Source organism: Pristiophorus japonicus, chromosome 2 (genome assembly GCF_044704955.1).
Source record: "Pristiophorus japonicus isolate sPriJap1 chromosome 2, sPriJap1.hap1, whole genome shotgun sequence".
In the NCBI taxonomy this organism is placed as follows: domain Eukaryota; kingdom Metazoa; phylum Chordata; class Chondrichthyes; family Pristiophoridae; genus Pristiophorus; species Pristiophorus japonicus.
The window spans coordinates 263,750,552-263,771,244 of NC_091978.1; the positions used below are offsets into that span (position 1 = coordinate 263,750,552).

General features: G+C 42.0%; 1 protein-coding gene across 2 annotated transcripts in view; it reads right to left on the reverse strand.

The window, feature by feature from the left end:
• LOC139245829 (serine-rich adhesin for platelets-like) overlaps nt 1-20,693 on the reverse strand; it is a 63,314-nt gene that overhangs the window by 9,996 nt on the left and 32,625 nt on the right. Inside the window, exon 8 of one of the 2 annotated variants that reach the window (XM_070871331.1) lies at nt 6,714-9,150. In XM_070871331.1, the coding sequence (XP_070727432.1) occupies nt 6,714-9,150 (2,437 nt within the window). Of the gene's footprint in view, nt 1-6,089; nt 9,151-20,693 lie in introns of both variants that reach the window. The other variant, XM_070871330.1, reaches the window with a different exon arrangement.

The following is a 20,693-nucleotide window of genomic DNA, read 5'->3' on the forward strand; positions in this document are numbered from 1 at the left end:
GGGCCTAGGCAACAGAAGGCATGGCCACCAATGGTTGAGCGATTATAATCAGGAGGGCAGAATTAGAGGAGCACAGATATCTCGGGGGGGTTGTGGGGGCTGAATGAGATAGAGAGATAGGGAGCGGCGAAGCCATGGAGGGATTTGAAAACATGAATGAGAATTTTAAAAATCGAGGTGTTGCTTAACCGGGAGCCAATGTAGTGGTGAGAACAGGGGTGATGGGTGTGCGGGACTTGGTGCGAGTTAGGACACGGGCAGCCGAGGTTTGAATCACCTCAAGTTTACATAGGGTAGAATGTGGGAGGCCAGTCAGGTGTATGTTGGAAAAGTCAAGTCTAGAGGTAACAAAGGCATGGATGAGAGTTTCAGCAGCGGATGAGCTGAGGCAAAGGTGGAGACGAGCAATTTTACGGAGGTTGAAATAGGCGATCTTAATTATGCTGTGGCTATGTGGTCAAAAATTCATTTCAGGGTCAAATATTACACCAAGGTTATGGACAGTGTGGATCAGCCTCAGACAGATTTTGGGGAGCGGGATGGAGTCAGTGGCTAGGGAACGGAGTTTGAGGCGGGGACCGAAAACAATGGCTTTGGTCTTCCCAATATTTAATTGGGAATACTAATTGAAAAGAAGTCACAAAAATCGAACATCAGCTCATTTTTGTCTATAGAGGATGACAGCAACAGCAGTCCGATAGTTTCAATAAATGAAGTAAATTTAAAAAAAAAATGCACAGATAAAACTGGATGTGTGAGGGGACATTTTTTTTCCAAATAATGGCAATTACAAAATGAGTGGCTGTCTTAAAATTATCCCCTGCATACCATCATTAAAATGAAAAAAGACTCAGCTGTTCCTCCCCAGTGACAAAGACTATACTTAAAACGACTATATTTAAAACAAAATAGTAAAATATTTTACAGGTACATCAATCAAAAAAAGGAAGGTTGGAATGGGAATAAGGCGATTAAGGGATAGACAGGATAATGCCACAGGTAATGACAGAGAAAAAGCAGAAATATTAAATAAATATTTTGCTTCAGTATTTATCAAGGAGATAGGTGGACTTGACATTGGATGACGAGATTCGTAATGAGATAAGTACATTTAAAATAAAAAAGGAGATATATTAAATAAACTAATCAAACTCAGGAGGATAAAACCACTGGTCCAATGGATGGCATCCATGCATTTTTAAAGAATCTAGGGAAGAGACAGCAGAGATATTACTACACATATTTAATAATTCGTTAGAAAAAGGTGTGGTGCAGTTAGCTACGTAATACCTATATTTAAGGAGGAGGATAGAACATGTCCAGGTAATTATAGACCAGTCAGCGTAACATCGGTGGTAGAAAAAATAATGGAATCCCTACTAAAGGAGAAAATAGAAGAACATCTAGAAACCAAAAATATAATAATGAATAGTCAGCATGGATTTCAAAAGGGAAAGTCTTGCTTGACCAACCTTATTTATGTTTTGAAGAGGTAGCAGACAGAGTAGACAATGATAATGCAGTAGATGTAACTTATCTAGATTTTCCAAAAGGCCTTCGATAAGGTACCCTATAATAGACTGATGAACAAGGTCAGAGAATGCGAAGGGGACAATTAGCAGAATGAATAGCTAGCTGACTTCCAAGACAGAAAGCAGAGAGTAGGAGTAAAGGGTAGCTATTGACAGTGGCAGAAGGTGGGTAGTGGTGTTCCACAAGGATCAGTGCTGGGACCACTGCTTTCGCAATTTACATTACCGATTTAGGCTCTGGAATCAAAAACACAATATCTAAATTTGCAGATGACACCAAATTTGGGAGAAAGTCAATACTGAGGAGGGCTACAACAAATTACAGGAGGACGTTAATAAACTTGCAGAATGGGTATATAATTGGCAAATGAAGTTCAACACAGAAGTATTACATTTTGATAGGAACAATACGGAGGTCACTTATTACATGGCGGGTGAGAGTCAAGGTGGGGTAGAGGAACAAATGGATCTCGGAGTACAAATGCACAAATCACTGAAGGTTGTGACACAGATTAGCAAGGCCATAAACAAGCAAACCAAGCACTAGGGTTTTTTTTTTTTAAAAAGAGGTATAGAATTGAAAGTAAGGAAGTTATGTTAAACTTGTATTGAACCTTGGTTAGACCACACTTGAGAGTACTGTGTATAGTTCTGGTTGCCATATTATAAAACGTATATAGAGGCACTGGAGAGGATGCAGGGAAGATTTACAAGGATGATACCAGAAATATGAGGGTATACATATCAGGAAAGGGTCTCTTTCGCTTGAAAAAAGGCTGAGGGGTGACCTAATAGAGGTCTTTAAAATTATGAAAGGTTTGATAAAAGTGGATACTGATAGAATGTTTCCACTTGTGAGGAAGAGCATAACTCAAGGCCATCAATATAAGATAGTCGCCAAGAAATCTAATAGGGAATTCAAAAGAAACTTCTTTACCCAAAGATTGGTGAGAATGTGGAACTCGCTACCACAGGGAGTGGTTGAAGCGAAGTGTAGATGCATTGAAGGGGAGGCTAGACAAGCATGAGGGAGAAGGGAATAGAGGGTTATGCTGATAGATCTAGATGAGAAAAGACAAGAGGAAGCTCGAGTGGAGCATAAATGTCGGCATGGATTGGTTGGCCAAATAGCCTGTTTCTGTGCTATATATCCTATGTAAAGATCTTTTGGAACTTTAAAAAAAAAATCTTTTTGCAGTTCGCCCAATATCTCAGGGGGTCTATCCAGTGAGAGCTTAGCCCAAAGACCAGGACGATCCCAAGTTTGATCCCCATCTTTGCTGACTAGCCTCAGTTGGGCAGAGGTAGACTCTACAAATGAGCTCAATGCTGCAGTCTACAAAACACAGAAATCAGACAAAATTTCTACTCCTGTAACTGGCTAGCAAATTCTGCTGAGTGAGTGAGTGAGTGAGGTGAAAGAGAGTGACAAAGTCAGAGAGAGAAAAAATGGAGAGATCAGAATCAGTCCCTCACTGTCAAATAGCCTGCTGACACACACTGTTGTACCATCGGATTGGAAAGCAGCTAATGTAACGCCTCTGTTTAAAAAAGGGGGCAGACAAAAGGCAGGTAACTATAGGCCGGTTAGTTTAACATCTGTAGTGGGGAAAATGCTTGAAGCTATCATTAAGGAAGAAATAGCGGGACATCTAGATAGGAATAGTGCAATCAAGCAGAAGCAACATGGATTCATGAAGGGGAAATCATGTTTAACTAATTTACTGGAATTCTTTGAGGATATAACGAGCATGATGGATAGAGGTGTACCGATGGATGTAGTGTATTTGGATTTCCAAAAGGCATTCGATAAGGTGCCACACAAAAGGTTACTGCAGAAAATAGGTACGCGGAGTCAGAGGAAATGTATTAGCATGGATAGAGAATTGGCTAACTAACAGAAAGCAGAGAATCAGGATAAATGGGTCCTTTTCAGGTTGGCAATCGGTGGTTAGTGGTGTGCCACAGGGATCGGTGCTGGGACCACAACTGTTTACAATATACATAGATGACCTGGAAGAGGGGACAGAGTGTAGTGTAACAAAATTTGTAGATGACACAAAGATTAGTGGGAAAGTGGGTTGTCTAGAGGACACAGAGAGGCTGCAAAGAGATTTAGATAGGGTAAGCGAATGAGCTAAGGTTTGGCAGATGGAATACAATGTCGGAAAATGTGAGGTCATCCACCTTGGAAAAAAAAACAGTAAAAGGGAATATTATTTGAATGGGGCAAAATTACAACATGCTGCGGTGCAGAGGGACCTGGGGGTCCTTGTGCATGAATTCCAAAAAGTTAGTTTGCAGGTGCAGCAGGTAATCAGGACGGCAAATGGAATGTTGGCCTTCATTGCGAGAGGTATGGAGTACAAAAGCAAGGAGGTCCTGCTGCAACTGTACAGGGTATTGGTGAGGCCACACCTGGAGTACTGCGTGGAGTTTTGGTCACCTTACTTAAGGAAGGATATACTAGCTTTGGAGGGGGTATAGAGACGATTCACTAGGCTGATTCCGGAGATGAGGGGGTTACCCTATGATGATAGATTGAGTAGACTGGGTCTTTACTCGTTGGAGTTCAGAAGGATGAGAGATGATCTTATAGAAACATTTAAAATAATGAAAGGGATAGACAAGATAGAGGCAGAGAGATTGTTTCTACTGGTCGGGGAGACTAGAAATAGCGGGAGCCAATTTAAAACCGAGTTGAGAAGGAATTTCTTCTCCCAGAGGGTTGTGAATCTGTGGAATTCTCTGCCCAAGGAAGCAGTTGAGGCTACCTCATTGAATGAATGTATTCAAATCACAGATAGATAGATTTTTAACCAATAAGGGGAATTAAGGGTTATGGGGAGCGGGTGGGTAAGTGGAGCTGAGTCCACAGCCAGATCAGCCATGATCTTGTTGAATGGTGGAGCAGGTTCGAGAGGCTTGATGGCCTACTCCTGTTCCTAATTCTTATGTTCTTATTCCGGTGAATAAGTTATTTGAATTAGGTACTATAAGGCGACCAATGCTTGTGAAATTATCCCCCAGGAAGGAGTCAATTTCAGAGGACTGGGGTGAGAAGAGAAAATGAGTTTAAAAAAAAAGTTTTTTGGGAGCAAGCAAAAAACGTCAGAACTTGAAGCAATTAGACTGCTCCATTAATCATTTCATAGGGGCCAAGTTTCGGCCTCAGTTGCTCCTGTCTTTTTGGAGCAACTGGTTTAGAATGGAGTACCTTAGAAATTTGAATTCTCGGCATTTAATTTGCTCCAGTTCTAGTCAGTTAGAACAGTTTCACTTTGGAACAGAATTTTTTTTTCCAAAAGGGGGCGTGTCCGGCCACTTACGCCTATTTTCAAAGTTTAGGCAGTGAAAACTTACTCCAAACTAACTTAGAATGGAGTAAGTGAAGATTTTTGTACGTTCGAAAAAACCTTAGAAAATCAGGCATAGGTTACAAATTAGGAGTAGGGAAGGGGGGGGGGGGGCCTAGGGTTTAAAGGGAAGTTTACAAAGATTTATCACTTCAGTTTTACAAATAAATGATAAATACATCAATAAATCAACCAATAAATCAATCAAAAAAAATTAATAAAAAATAAATAAATAAATAAAATCAATAAATAAAACATTTAATACTTACCGACTGCAGCACCGGGAGTCCTCCAACAGCGTGCTGGGACGGCCCCCACAGTGTGTCTCTGTCAGTGTCTCTATCTCTCTGTCTGTCTGTGTGTGTGTCTCTCACTCTCTGTCTGTCAGTGTCTGTGTTTCTGACAGTGAGGGGAGGGGGAGAAGGGAGAGGGAGGGGGAGGAGAAGGAGGGAGAAGAAGGGGGTGGGGGGGGGGGGGAAGAGGAGAAGGAGAAGGGGCGGGGGGGAGAGTGGGAGAAGGAGGCTGAACGGCCGGGCCTAAGACTTCGGGCTGGATTTACAGGTAGGTGGCGTCGGATCTCGGGGGGGGGGGGGGGGGGGGGGAGAGGGGGGGGTCGCGGAGGTCCGTGGGCGGGGAGCGGAGGTCGGATCAGGTCCGGTCGGGTGGGAGGAGCCTTATCCGCGCAGCCCCAGTGAGGCCATTTGGCCAGGGTTAGGGGCTGCGTGCTTCGGGCCCCTCCCAGTTTTGGGCGCCTGGAGCTACTGCCCACTGTAGCGCGCATGTGCAGAGGTCCCGGCACTGTTTTCAGCGCAGGGTCCTGGCTCCGCCCCCTACAGCTCGTGCTGCGCCGCGCCCAGCTCCAGAGGGCCTGCAGGGAGCCGGAGAATAGGCAAGTTTTTTTTAGGCGCACTTTATGTCGCGAAAAACGGGCGTCCAGGTCCGGGCTGCGCCTAAAACAGCGCGGCCCGAAACTTGGGCCCATAGAGTCTGCAATCAACTATATTTTAAAAACAAATGCGATATGTACAGTTGCTGAAATAAAAACAATGGGTGTATGTATGTAGTGGTTAAAAATGCTGAAAATATGAATAAGCATTCCAGTGATCCTTCTAATTAAACATATCTAAAATTAGTCTATTTACAGCTTCTCACATCAGAGAAATATTATGTTGTATTGAAAGATGCATTCTGTGGGCTTTACCTCGCAGTGACTTTTCTTCTTGTTCCAAATCCGATGCCCCAACAAATGAAGTTGGACGGTTATCTCCATTTTGGTCAAACTTTCCATTTTCTGCCAAATAGCACAATTTTTTTTCTGCTAATTTAGACATCTCAGTTGTGTTCTGCACTTTTTCAACGACCTCCTTAAACACCTGAGCCATTTCTTTTAGTTTAAAGTGTATGGCCAAATCTAAAAAGGTGTGTTTCTTCTCCGAATAATCCAGTGCACACCAAGTCCAGCTGTGATAACAGACTTTTGCATGCTTCAGCTTCAGGTCTCTTGTGATCCAGTGATTGACACAGCATTTATTAGCAGTGTTCCACATCACTAGTCGTGGTACTTTTGTCATTTTATGTTCTAAAACTCTAATTTCTCCAAATGCTCGCTCCTTCCACTGCAAGGATGTCCTTTCAAAACAATATAGCTTTGCTCTGTTGGAGAAGAGAACATCTTCTCCATCTATCGCTGCAGGTGGGTGATTAACTGGTGGAGGGAATGGGAACATTGGTTTGTATACAGCTTTACAATCTCCCCTATTAATCCCCTTTCGCCCTGCTGCACTTGTTTGGACACTTGCACCCAGTTTGAACTGGAAATCATTACCTGCACCAAATGTAAAAATTGGGCAAAAAACTGTAAAAGGAGCAGTGAAAAGTGAGCGATCTGTTGCTTTTCTCTGGATATCATCTTCTTTTGTGCTTCCATTATTAGCTTCTGCAGAACGGCTGCTATTAGATGCAATAGTTTGTGGAACAAATGCTGGATCTCCTCCATGTGACGACAAATGTAGTGCTTCTATATTGGTCCGTCTCTCTGGGCTAAAAGAAGTGTCCTTTTTATCACTTGTGTTATCTTCATGTTCTACAGGCCATAGGTCACTGGTGGCTTCAGAATTTTGTGGAGCATTAGTGTGTCCTTGGTTTTCAAAAAAATGTGATTCTTGTACATCATTGCTTTGATCATTGAAAACAAGAGGTTCTTTACCTTTTTTATAGGTATTATTGCCAAATCTCTCTAAAGGATTTGAGAGTGAAGGCGTTATGTCCGTAGGTTGTAAAAGTGGAACTGATTCTATCTCGATTACAGATGGTTGTGTACTTATGGGCACTTCAAATGTCGAAGCTTCCTTTGTTTTGCAGGTTTTGACAGTAACATCAATGGATGAAACACTGATTGCTGAAGAGAACTCCTTGCTGAAACCTGCTGCAAAATCCGCACAGCTGGAGCTAGCTGATTCTGTCCTGTGAAATACTGCTGGTTCCGAAGTTAACATTTCTGTTACTGAAGTTTCTTTTAGTTTGTAGGTTTCAACACCGATATTAGTTGGTGTTTTATCAGTACTTTGCTGCTGATGTACCACCGGTGACAGATCCTCATGATTAAAACCAGATGAATGTGTCCTGTTAAGTTTAGATGGTTCAGCAGTTAGCGGCATCCTGAAGTTTGAGCTTTTCACCACTTTGGTAACATCGGTCGGTGTAACAGTGCTCTGCTGCTGACTGACTGCTGAGGAGAGTTCCCGACCGAAACCGGTTGTAAAAGTCACAGAATTGGAGCCAGTTGAATTTATCCTGGAGAAAACGGAGGACACTTCAGCAGAGCTAGCAAAAAGATTCAATGGTTTTATGCTGCTTGGAGTTGGCAGAAAGTTTTGTGCAAATGGTGTTGAGAATGAGGAGGAGGGAACTGATGACAGTGAAGCAAAGAAAGATGAAGCAGGCTTGACAATAGGTGGATTTTCTAATTTAAAAACAGGAGTTGCTGTTGTCGATTTGCCGACAGTTGATAAAAATTGTTTTCCATTCAAATTTGGAACATCACTGCTGGATACTTGGGCAATTTTAAAGAGGTCAGACGCATCATCTCTTGCAACAACTGAACCAGTGGTAGAAGTTGAACCTTTCCAGTTTCTCAAGGATTCACTTGATCTGGTTGCTGATTTTGTATTGGGGATAAGGTTGAATGAAAATTCAGATTTTTCAGTTCCAGGATTGAAAACAGAAAATAATGGTGCCATCTTTGTTTGACTACACAAGGGTCCCAAAGTACCAAAGTTAAAAGATGGTTTTGGTGAGATTTCTGGTGAACTTTCATCTGTCACATTTCCAAAGGGAAAAATGGATGCTTTTCCAATTGAATCTGAAAGCACTTTGCCATTGGAAGTGGCTGATGTGATGCAATTTGCTTGCCCACTATGATGGTTCACATCTTTACAAGATGAATCCGAACTAGTTTTATTGTGAAACAGAGAAGTCAAACTACTGGTTGAATTATTTGTAGGGGAAGATACATTAAGCTGGTCAAACATGAAACTTGCCGACGCTGGCAGTGGTTGCTGATTTCCTATTTTGGTGCCTAAGGTACTATATGCAACCTTTCCAAATATGGATGGCAGTGAACCTCCAGAAGTGATTGTGGGGTTAACTGATCCGATACCAAAAATAGAATTACTGGAAGCTTTGTGTGTGGGCGATGAGCCAGAACACTTAGATACTGTGAAACCACTAGAACTGGGGCAAAATGTCTTTTGCTGAGGTGCACCTGTTCTGTCAGAGCCCGTCACTATTGTACATGAGCTCTGAGTGACTGGAAGAGATACTGTGGCAGTTGTTGTCCCCAGGCTTCTAACAACGCTTGTGGCGCTTGAGATGGTTTCAGAATCAACTGATAATGAAGGAACAGGATCGTGTTTCTGCTTTTTCTCTCCTACATTAAGCAACTTTTTAAAACTATTGGATAATGACATCTCAGAGTTTGAAACTGATGGGGTACTGATAGCGGCTCCTGAATCAAGAGGCAAAGACAACTCTAAATTGCTTGAACCGTTGCCACGGAATTTCTTTTTCACTTTTTTTATGGGTTGACCGAAACTAAATAGTTTAACGTGAGGCTGCTGTACTCCATCAGATGTTTTGACCAGGTCTGTACAAATACCAGAAGATGCTGAAGGCTCTACACCATTTTCATTACCAGAACATTCTTCAGTCACAAAGCAGTTCCAGTCTTTTCTACAGGACTGATAGTGTTTGTAGCGCAGTTCCTATGAAGACACCAGAAAAAAAATTTAAATGTGCAATTTTCCATCAAGTAAAATTAAGTATTTAGCAATCTGAGAATACATTTAATATCATTATGCATCACTATTCAAAGTAAAAATAATTCTGCATATCTGAGGGCACAACAGTATGACATTTTTAATTTCCAGTCTTGCTATCCTAATGGTGTCTGAGTGAGGTTGCTGAATCACAGTTGTCCCATAGAAAATACAGAATTCCACTCATGTTATGTTACAAGTGCTCAATATTTTTTTTTAACCTTTGCACATGTCAAAGATAAGAAATGACACAGCTGAGAATTGAAGTTTTCTTTGAATTTAGACCGATTGACATCTCCATATGTTCCTTTGCAATGCAAAGCAACCCCCATGTATATTTCCTAGAGAAGACATCAAGGATTTGGAACATGCCTGCATACACCTTACTTGTGTTCAATGCAAAAGCACAAATTTCCTATGAACCGTACCACCTAGGATAGCAAGCCTTCAGGTAAACAATTTTACTATTGGGAGTAATACAGGAGATCACCAGAAACATCTGATCTATTTAAATGTTGGAAACCACCACATTGACAGATCATTATCCCAGACCTAGCTTTACATAGACTATTCCCAAACAATCAAATCTCTAAGCCCTTTCAGTAATTTTGGACCAAACTTCCATGAAAAGCTTTGCACGAACCTAATGGAGTCCCTTATTTGTCTGACTCAAATAACAGCACATCAAAATATGTAAAAAAAAAAAATAGCAAACATGGCACTCCAACCCAGATATACATATGTATATTTTCCACTTAATCAGAACTAATCCAGTTTGAATTATAACAGAATATACTGGAAACACTCAATAGGTCATGCCTCATCCGCCGAGAAAACATGTGTCAGTTGACGTTTTTAAATGTTTTTCATCTGTAGTACCTTTCAGTTTTGACGAAGGGTTTATACCTGAAATATGAACTGACCCGTGTTTTCTCAATGTATGCTGCCTGACCTGCTGAGTGTCTCCAGTACTTTCTTTTTCTTCCAGATTCACAGCATCTGCAGTATTTTGTTTTTGTCCCATGTGAATTATGTCCTGCAGTGGCAGTTTAGAGACAGATGGAATCCACAAATGTAAACAGCTTCAAAAGACAATGGCCGGAATTTTCAGAGGTAAGAATGGGTGGGTTGGAGGCATTGGGGGAGGGGTGGGGAGTGAAAGTTGAAAAAATGTGAACCCTGACCCCCAACCCGCCCACTTTCACCTTTAACAGGAGGGACCGGGGAGGAGGAGTGCGGCTGCCAACCCACTGCCAGAAGGCAGGTTAGAAATGTAAATATTATAATGAAGCCTGAAACCTCTGCTTCACTGCAGGCGGGCGGAGAGCCCGGGACTCGGGATTCCCGCTGGCTGCAACGAGATGGCCTCAGCCTCAGGGAGAATCGCTTATGGGCCGGGAGGAGCAGGTATGCTTGCTCCCGCGCGCACCCCCCCCCCACCACAAAGTTCCTCCACCATCAGCCTGGCCCTCCCCAGAGGTTGGGTTTTGCACCATCTCCCGGGTCTCCCCCCACACCATGTGGGTGGCACCCGGCAAAATCCAGCCCAAATGTTTGGTCAAACACAATGTTTAATTTGATTCAGATTCTGGAATGCAAGTTAAGATACAGGTCAGCCGTGGTCTCATTGAATGGTTGAATAGGCTCGATCGGCTGAATGGCCTACTCCTGTTCCTATGTTGGGCAAAAATTAAGAGAAAGGAAACCCAATGTGCAGACAGGAATCTATGGGTAAGTGACACAGCGTTCCACCTGAGCCCCATTTGGTGGTACTGCATGAAAGGAGGTTGAGGAGGATGGCCCTGCTTCTAATCCAAGGCTCCATCGCCATAGGTCAAGCATTGCAGCATGCTTGGAATGAGGTGGAGGCATGTTTGAGGCCACAGCTGAATATTACAGTTAGTGGCTAGTGCATGTTAGCTTAGGTATCTTTTCAGCAGATGCACAGCTCTGCACTTTGCTCACGCTGTGAATGTGAAGAATTTTAGTACGGTTGTCAGGTAGATATGTAAAGCAGCTATTGTTAGTGGTACCCAAGTATGGCCTATGTCAGCTGTTAATCACCCTGGCTGTACCACTTACTTAAAGCATGACATACTGTGATTGGGAGGGGAGGGGAAGAAAGAAAATTGGCAACAGATCAGTGTCAATTCTAATACCTCCCTCCCTCCCTCCCTCTCAATTCTCAATCTGCTGTCTTCCCTCTAAACACTTCCAACATTTAACGGTGCTTTTTAGCAAACTCATTTTTTTCTTTTTAAAAACAAACCAAAATTGAAACTCCATAAACATAAAAAAGCTAGAAACACAAATGTACCCAAATATAATGATTATCTCAGTACCAATACAGTGTGTAAATTACAGAATCAATAGGCACATTAACTGGTCAATAAACTCTCACACACATTGGACAAATATCAGGACCCTACATATCATGCACAGTAACTTGTACAGTCCCACCATGTGCACAAGTAGCATACTTTTTTCTCTGTTCCTTTAACATTAAGTTTTGTTAAAGTATAATGTAATGCTCAGTTCCTGGTCTGAGTCACTGATTTCAGTCTGGGTGCGTGTTAGGATATACTACAATTGGATCAGGGCCCTTGAGATCAGGAAAATTTAAGAATAATCACTTGGTGAAGAACCTGTAGTGACCACTAGTAATGGAAAAAATGGCATTTAAGGCCATGAAGGAAAATGGCACAGAATTAAGACAGATTCAATACTAAAAGGCATGCAAGGTGTGTAAAATGGGGAATCAGAATGGCAAAGACATTTTTAAAATTGAATAAGGCAAGAGAAGTGAAGGATTCGGTATAATAAAAAAGTTTTTTTTTCCAAGTTATATTTAGAGAAAAAGGAAAACAAGGTTGCAGGTGTGGTAACTGAAAGTGGGATCGGGTGAGGGCTTGACAACTGATGCTGCACAAGCTGCAAAAGTGCTAAATAAGTTTTTTGTGTCCGTTTTCACCAAGGATGAGATAGGTAACTTATTTGATCTCAAGAAGGAACTAGAATATGTTGCAGAGGTAAGTTGTGACACTATTTGCATTACTACCAGCCTGGTTGCTAAACAGCTGTGCAAAAGATAAATAAATCGCAGGAGCCATATAAAATGCATCTGAGGATCCCTGTGGAGCTAAGGCAGAACACTGCAGAAACTGCCACAAATCACTGAATATTGCAGACAGGCAGATGTTATTCCCATTTTCAAAAAGGGTAGCAAAAATGACCCAGGAAACTACAGACCAGTGAGTTTGATGTCCATTGAGAGTAAATTTAGGGAAACACTTATTAAAGATAAGATCATGGAGCATTTGGTATAAATAAAATCATGAAGGGGAGGTCTTGCCAATCTAATTTACTGGTTTTGAGGTGTGACAAAGAAGCTCGATAGGGGTTAGGCAGTGGATGTCGTGTACTTGGATTTCAATAAAATCTTTTAATACAGTTCTTCTAGAAAGGCAAATAAATTTTTTTTAAAGCAGTGGAAAATTTTACAATGGATACGTAATTGGTTGACCAATAGAACCCAGAGGGATTATCATCAGCCAGGGATAGCATCACATTGCTGTTTATGAAAGCTTGTGGTGTGCAAATTGGCTGCCGTGTTTCCTACATTACAACGGTGACTACACTTTAAAATTACTTCATTGGCTGTAAAGTGCTTTGGGACGTCCTGAGGTCGTGAAAGGCACTTTATAAATGGAAGTTCTTTCTTTAACAGGTGTCTATTTTGGATCTCTCTGTTTAATATCTTCATAATGATCGGGAGGTAGGAGCCACAAGAACGGTGGCTAAATTTACAGACGATACAAAGCTAATGAAGGTGGTAGAGACAAGACATCCGCTTGAAGGGGAAAATTTAAAACAAATCTGCAGAAACATTAGCCGGAATTTTCCAGAATGATAGTGGGCGTGATCGGTGGGTACATTCTTTTTTTACATTTTTAAATTTCCCTGCATGGCCACGACAACCATGCTGCTCTGGAAACACATCTGTCAACCCGAGGCGGAGGTTCTGTGGCCATTGCTCCAGCTGATTACTTGACAGCATGAAATGTACATTAAAAGCTCCCACTTGACAGATGAGCATTTTCCTCAGACAGAAGCTGTTGCTCAGTCCATTTCCAGCACAAATGCTACAGGCTGCAAGTCTTTTCAGCAAAGTCTCCATCCAGTCTCGCCTCATTGGAAGAACTCTTTCACCATTGGCAGAATGCTTCTGTCATCTGTACTTCACCTGCCATCTATTCTATGAATATGGGTGTCATTTATACCATCTTACCTTGGTGCTCAAAATCGGACCATGATGAGCCCCAACACCAGGAGCACCAGCAGCACCAACACCACTAACCTTCGCCACAATCACATAATGCTGCACAAGACATAGGGCATCAGCACCTCACTATATTGCTACCCGTGCTACCTCTGCAAATAGAGAGGGATGGGCGGAGGTGCAAGGTATGTTATTGTGAGTAAGCATGTGCAGGAGTCAGGTAGGGAAGGCAGAGTGCTGCCGATGTGATGAGACACACAGCAGAATGAAGTTGAGTGTGGCTTTGTACTAACATTTCCCGATCTAATGAGACCATTGAAACATTTGTGGCACTGCACCCAGGTCCTCCTGAACACATCCCTGCTTGTGACCTCCTCTGCAATCTGCAACCAGACTTTTTTTGTCTTCTGGTGAGGTCTTTTTTTGCCCATCGGAAGGGAAGAGGACCTCCTTGCGTGCTCGGACTGCCTCTATGAGCATATGGAGGGAGTCATGAGGGAGCCTGGGTGCAGCCCTCTACCTCTGTGCCGTCATTGCCAGTGTTTGCAGTGCTCCAATGCTGTAATGCACTGACAGCACCATGTTAGATTAAACTTCAAATCTAATGTGGCCATGGTCCCTTTAAAGATCCCAGCTGAAAATGTGTCTTGAAGGACGTCACCAGACCCGTTCTATTTAATTGGTCTGGGTAACACACTGGGCGGGCTTAATAGGCCCTATTAACGCAACTTTGTTTTCAGCAGCGGGATGGAACTAGCGATGGGGGTCACAACCCGCCCTGACCACCGCCCGCACCAGACCGGCCGAATTGACAAAATTTAAGCCAGCATTGCAGTAAGCAAGTGGTAAATCTATGGAATAGGTTCCCTAAGGAGATGATGAAAACATTTTGGGATACAGTATATGAGTCATTTAAGACATGACATATGATTAAGTGTATCATGCTTGGGAGGGACAGCTGACTTTGCATCTAAGGCATCCAGAGCTTTCCACCAATGGGGGTTTTGTTTAATATTTGTTGACAGTCTGATATTGTGGAATTAAATATTTTCTCTCAATATCTAATCTCATTACATTCCCTTTACAAAAAAGTGTTTTTCTGCAGTATTATTTACTATTTACTTTCCTTGTTCCATGCATTTTTTCCCCATTTGTTAAATATATAGTTTGTTGTGCTTATTGAATGGAGAAGCAGGTATGAGTGAAAAATTAGTAATAAATATAAAAACAGATTGTAAGAGCTTCTACAAGTATGTAAACAGGAAAAGAGTAGCAAAAGTAAGTGTTGGTCCCTTAGAGGATGGGATAGGAAAAATTATATTGGGAACAAGGAGACTTTAAACAAAGTAGAAGATACAAAAAGCTACCAAAAATAGTGGGGAACCATGGGGCTGATGAGAGTGAGGAACTTAAAGTAATTAATATCAGTCAAAAAAAAGTACTTGAGAAATTCATGGGATGAAAAGCCAAAAAATCCCCTGGACCTGATGGCCTAGGGTTCTAAAAGGTGGTTGCAGAGATAGTGGATGCATTGGTTGTGATCTTCCAAAATTCCCTAGATTCTGGAATGGTCCCAGCAAGATAGCAAACGCAACCCTCCTATTCAAAAAAGGAGGGAAGAGTGAAAATAGGAAACTACAGGCCAGTTAGCCTGACATCAGTCGTCGGGAAAATGCTGCAACAATTATCAAGCAAGTGGTAACCGGGCACTTTGAAAATCATAATATGATTAGACAGAGTCAACATGGTTTTACGAAAGGGAAATCGTGTTTGACAAATGTTTTCGTTTTTTTGAGGATGTAACTAGCAGGGTAGAAAAGCGCCAGGCCCTGCAACATCGTGGGCTACCCCAACCTGTGGGAGAACACCACCGCAGGTCGGGGCTATAAATAGAGCTGGAGCGCTGGGCCCTAGAACATCATGGGCGAAGGTGCGGCGAATGAGGGTATGGGGCCCAGAAGAGCCGAGGGCCCAGTGGCAGCACAGGCCAGCCCACACTGCGATATGGTCCGTGCAGCAGAGCAGGTCTCCAGTCGTCCTGGTTCAACCCTTGCCAGTGGATAAAGGCCTAGCTCTGTTGAGCCAGTGTGGTGGCTGATGTGCAACTGTTACCACACGTTAAAAAAATCCAGGCATCTTCCACCCCCTCAATTGGAGTTCAGGATTGGAACATCGGGTCCTTCATTTGAAACATCTGTGAATGCTTGTGGAAGCAAATCATCCTCGCTCGAGGGACCGCCTATGATGATGAGAGAGAGAAACCAGTGGATGTAGTATATTTGGATTTCCAAAAGGCATGCGATAAGGCACCACATAAAAGATTGCTACGCAAGATAAGGGCTCATGAGGTTGGGGGTAATGTATTAGTATGGATAGAAGGTTGGTTAATGGACAGAAAACAGAGTAGGGACAAATGGGTCATTTTCCAATCAGCAGGCTGTAACTAGTGTGGTGCTGCAAGGATCAGTGTAAAAAGCCGAGGCTCAAGCAATCTATATTAATGACTTAGATGAAGGGACCAAGTATATTGTGTTGAAGTTTGGTGATGATACAAAGCTATGTGAGAAAGTAAGCTATGAGGAAGAAAGAGCCTGCAAAGGGACATATATAGGTTAAGTGAGTGGGCAATAGGTGGTAGGTGGAGTATAATTTGGGGAAGTGTAAGCTATGAGGAGGAGACAGAGAGCCTGAAAAGGGATTGAGACAGGTTAAGTGAGTGGACAATAATGTAGCAGATGGAGTATAATGTGGGGAAATGTGAAGTTATTCACTTTGGTAGGAAACTATTAAATGTCGGTGTTCAGAGAGATTTAGGCACCCTAATACAAGACACACAGAGTTAGCATGCAGGTACAGCAAGCAATTAGGGAGACAAATGGTATGTTGGCCTTTATTGCAAGGGGATTGGAGTACAAGAGTAAGGAAGACTTGCTACAGTTATACAGGGCTTTGGTGAGACCACACCTGGAGTACTGTGCAAAGTTTTCGTCTCCTTCCCTAAGGAAGAATATACTTGCCTTAGAGACAGTACAATGAAGGTTCACTAGATTGATTCCGGAGATGAGGGGGTTGTTTTACGAGGAGAGATTGAGTAGATTGGGCCTATACTCTCTGGAGTTTAGAAGAGGTGATCTCATTAAAATATATAGGGGCCAAAATTGTCCGATCGAAACAGGGCGCACCTAGCGATACAAATGATTTTTCTCCGAGAATTGAGCGAAACGGAGTTCTTAAAGTTTTTTTCCCCCTCCAGGCGGTGCTTACAGACCAGTTACCACGCTCTTTTAAAAGAAAAAAAGGGCAATTTTGGTCCCGTAAGCTTCAGGGTGGGATTGACAGGATAGATGCTGAAAGAATGTTTCCCCTGGCTGCAGAGTCTAGAACTAGGGGGCATAGTTTCAGGATAAGGGGTCTGTGTTTTAAGACTGAGATGAGGAGGAATTTCTTTACTCAGAGGACTGTTAATCTTTGGAATTCTCTGCCCAGAGGGCTGTGGATGTTCAGTCATTGAGTATATTCAAGCCCGAGATAAATTTTTGGACTCATGGGGAATCAAAGGATATGGGGATCTGGCAAGAATGTGGCATTGAGGTCGAAGATCAATCATGATCGTATTGAATGGCGGAGCAAGCTCAAGGAACCATCTGGCCTACTCCTGCTCCTAAATTCTTACGTTCCGAATGTTGATGGTTTCAAATACAGGCAACTCTCGATAATCCATACACGGATCTAACGGAGAACCCGCTGTAACGGCGTTTTTAAAAACTGTCGCATATGTGAATATCTCGATCACCTCAAGTGTCAATCACACATAAATTGACTCAGGGGTGCACTCCTTTCTCACTTCGCAACTGACACAGGCGTTAAAGAACTGTCACACACGTGAAAATCTCGATCACTTCAACTAGCAAGCACACATAAATTGAAGCAGATGTGGATTTCTTTCTCACTTTGCAATTGCCACACGCATTGAAAGCAGTTCAAGCAGTCGGGTGCACAATTTAAAATGTCTTGTGGAGGCACTAAAAGAAAACAAAAGATATTGTGCATTCAGCAGAAGTTAGAAATGATAAAGAAGTATGAAGCTGGTAGAAGTGTGCGTACCTTGATGGAGGAATATGAAGTTGGATCATCAACAATTTAAGATATCAAGAAGCAAAAGAAAGATCTTGAAAGATTCACCGATGCTTCTGAATCTCCCGTGAAGGTAATGGCCCGCAAGAATTTGCTAAAGCCGAAGCTTGACAAACTAGACCAGGTGCTTTATGAATGGTTTGCTTTAAAGCGGTCTGAAGGTGTGGAAATTTCAGCAAAGGCAAAGGACTTCAAGACGAAAATGAATCCAGATGAAGAGTGCATTTTCTCAGAGGGGTGCCTCACACGATTTAAGTAGCGCCATGGCATTTGCCAGCTAGATGTGTCGGGCGAGAAAAGATCAGCAGATAATGAGGCCGCACAGAATTATGCAAGCACATTTGCTGGAATGGGAAATGAAATTGACTGTAGATCAAATGTACAACGCCGATGAGACTGGCTTACTGTGGAGGTATTTGCCGACTGCTACGTTGGCTGCAGCAGGGGAGAAGGAAGCTGCAGGCTTTAAGATGAATAAAGAGGTTAACAATCTTAAATTGTGCTAATGCCTCTGGTGAACACAGACTTCCACTTTTAGTGACTGGCAAATCAAGATGACCACATGCTTTAAAGGGAATTGCTCATTTACCAGTCAGCTATAAGGCTCAGAAAAGTGCATGGATGGACAAGGACATATTCATAGAATGGTTCTCAACAGAACTCATCCCCCAGGTTCGAGAAAACATGAAGAAAATAGGCAAACCTAATGGGAAGTGTGTCCTGCTTCTGGACAATTGCGGAGCACACAGTCAAAATTAGTGTCCATTTGTGGCAACATCTTCGCATGCTATCTGCCCCCCAATGTGACCTCGTTTATTCAACCTATGGATCAGGGTGTCATAAAAAACTTCCAGTGCCACTATAGGAACAACTTCATTCGCAGATTGATTAATAGCAATCAATCAATCATTGATTTCCAGAGAGCATACACTGTTAAAGATGCCATCTTCGCATTCTCTCTGGCATGGCGAGCAGTAAAAAACGTTACACTGATGAGGTGTTGGCGCAAGTTGTGGCCCAGTCATAACTGAAGACAGTGCTTCTGATGAAGAAGAATTCGAAGGTTTCTATGCTGGGGCTAATACAAAACAGGCTGTCAAAGAAATCGTGGAGATTGTCAGCAGTGCTCACGATACAAACGCACTTAAATCCTTAGCAAAGGATGAAATTGCTAAGTGGATACATGTTGACATCGACACAGCTGTAGCACAATCTTATACCGACGAGGAACTTATCGGCATAGTCATCAATAAAGACAAATCTGATGGAGATGAGCGATTCAGACACTGAGATTGAAGAAAAAGAAAAACTTGGGACATGTGCTGAAGAAGCAATGAAATATGTCGCGGGTTTCTTTGAGAATTCTCATTTCACTTCTCACTGCAAACTCATATCATCCACAACATTTTAAAGAATAAGAAAATGAATTCATTTAAACAAACCAATATAAGATCGCTTTAAAAAAAAATCAAGCTCAGTTTTAACATAATAAAATAACTTTATCATTTCGAGACGATATGAATCCATTGTCATGTATTTTATTACGTTCACTCTACGATAATACGAACTAAGGCTTCGTGGTTGGTTCTATCACCGTCAAATTTCAGCTCGGAGACATGCACTCGCCCAAGCGGCATAATTGTTTACCCGGAATAGCCCAATCCCCGAGGGACCCGGATAATCGAGAGTTGCCTGTATTTATCTACATTCAAAAGATACAATAGCTTCTAACTTAATTACTCCCTATGGCAAAACATAACATGTTCTAACAACTCTACTCAAAGAAACTTCTCTGAAGTTGATATACTCAACGGGAGAAAATAGTTGTTCCTTATTCACAAAAACTTCATAATTTTAAATGCTTGGAAAAAACTTTGCCTTTGCTTTCTCTGCTGCAGTGGAAATAGTCAGACCACCACAAATCTCTCCTTGTATTTATAGATTCTCATCATGCTGTTGAATCTACATTGTATGCTCCCATTGGCACAAAGCACTGGATTGCCGGATCACTGCCGTGTGTAAATTTATCATAACCGCTTTACTCTTGTACTCCATGCTTATATTTTTATAACTTTTTACCTAACTGTATTTGCAATTAAGAAATTATTTATCTGCACCGATAACGATGTAGATGAGCAGAAGACCAAAGTATCTTTCAATTGAGTCCTTAAGTATCTTTTCATCGAGTGTAAACTCCCATTCCTTGTTTTTCTACCAAAATGCATTACCTCACACCTCTGCACATTAAATTGCTCCTGCCACTTATCCATCCACTCTGCTAACTTGTCTATATACTGATATCTTTTACAGTCCCCTCGCTGTTTACCAAAACCCCTAGTTTTACAGTCAGCAAATTTTGATGCTGTACTTCCTACCCCCAAATCCAAATCATATCCCAAGAACAAAAGTTCCTGTTCCAATGTGGAATATGTTTCTCTGCATTAAAATTAATCTGCTGTTCCTCAATCCATCTAATTTACATAGAATGACATGGAATATACAGCACAGAAACAGGCCATTCGGCCCAACTAGTTTATAGTCCACACGAGTCTCCTCCCATTCTACCGATCTCATCTCAGCCTTTCAGCACACCTTTCTATTCTTTTTTTCTCAGTATTTATCTAGTTTCATTTTTAAAGCATCTAAGCTACTTACCTCAACCACTTCCCGTGGTAGCGAGTTCCACATTCTAACCACTCCAAAATTTCTCCTTATTTCTCTTTTGGAATTATTAGTAACTAACTTCTATTTATGGCCCCTAGTTTTGGATTCTCCCACAAGTGGAAACATTCACTTCACATCTATCCTGTCCATCCCTACCATAATTTTAAAAGATCTCAGTCAGGTCACCTCTATGTTTACTCTTTTCTAAAGAAAAAAGCCCCAACCTGTTCAATCTTTCCTGATAGCTGTAATTTCTCAGTTCTGGAACTATTCTTGTAAATCTTTTTTTTGCACTTTCTTTATTGCGTCAATGTCCTTTTTATAGTATAGAGACCAGAATTGTGCAGCCTGACCAGGGTCCTGTACAAGTTTAACACAACTTCACTACTTTTGAATTCTATATGCCTAGAAA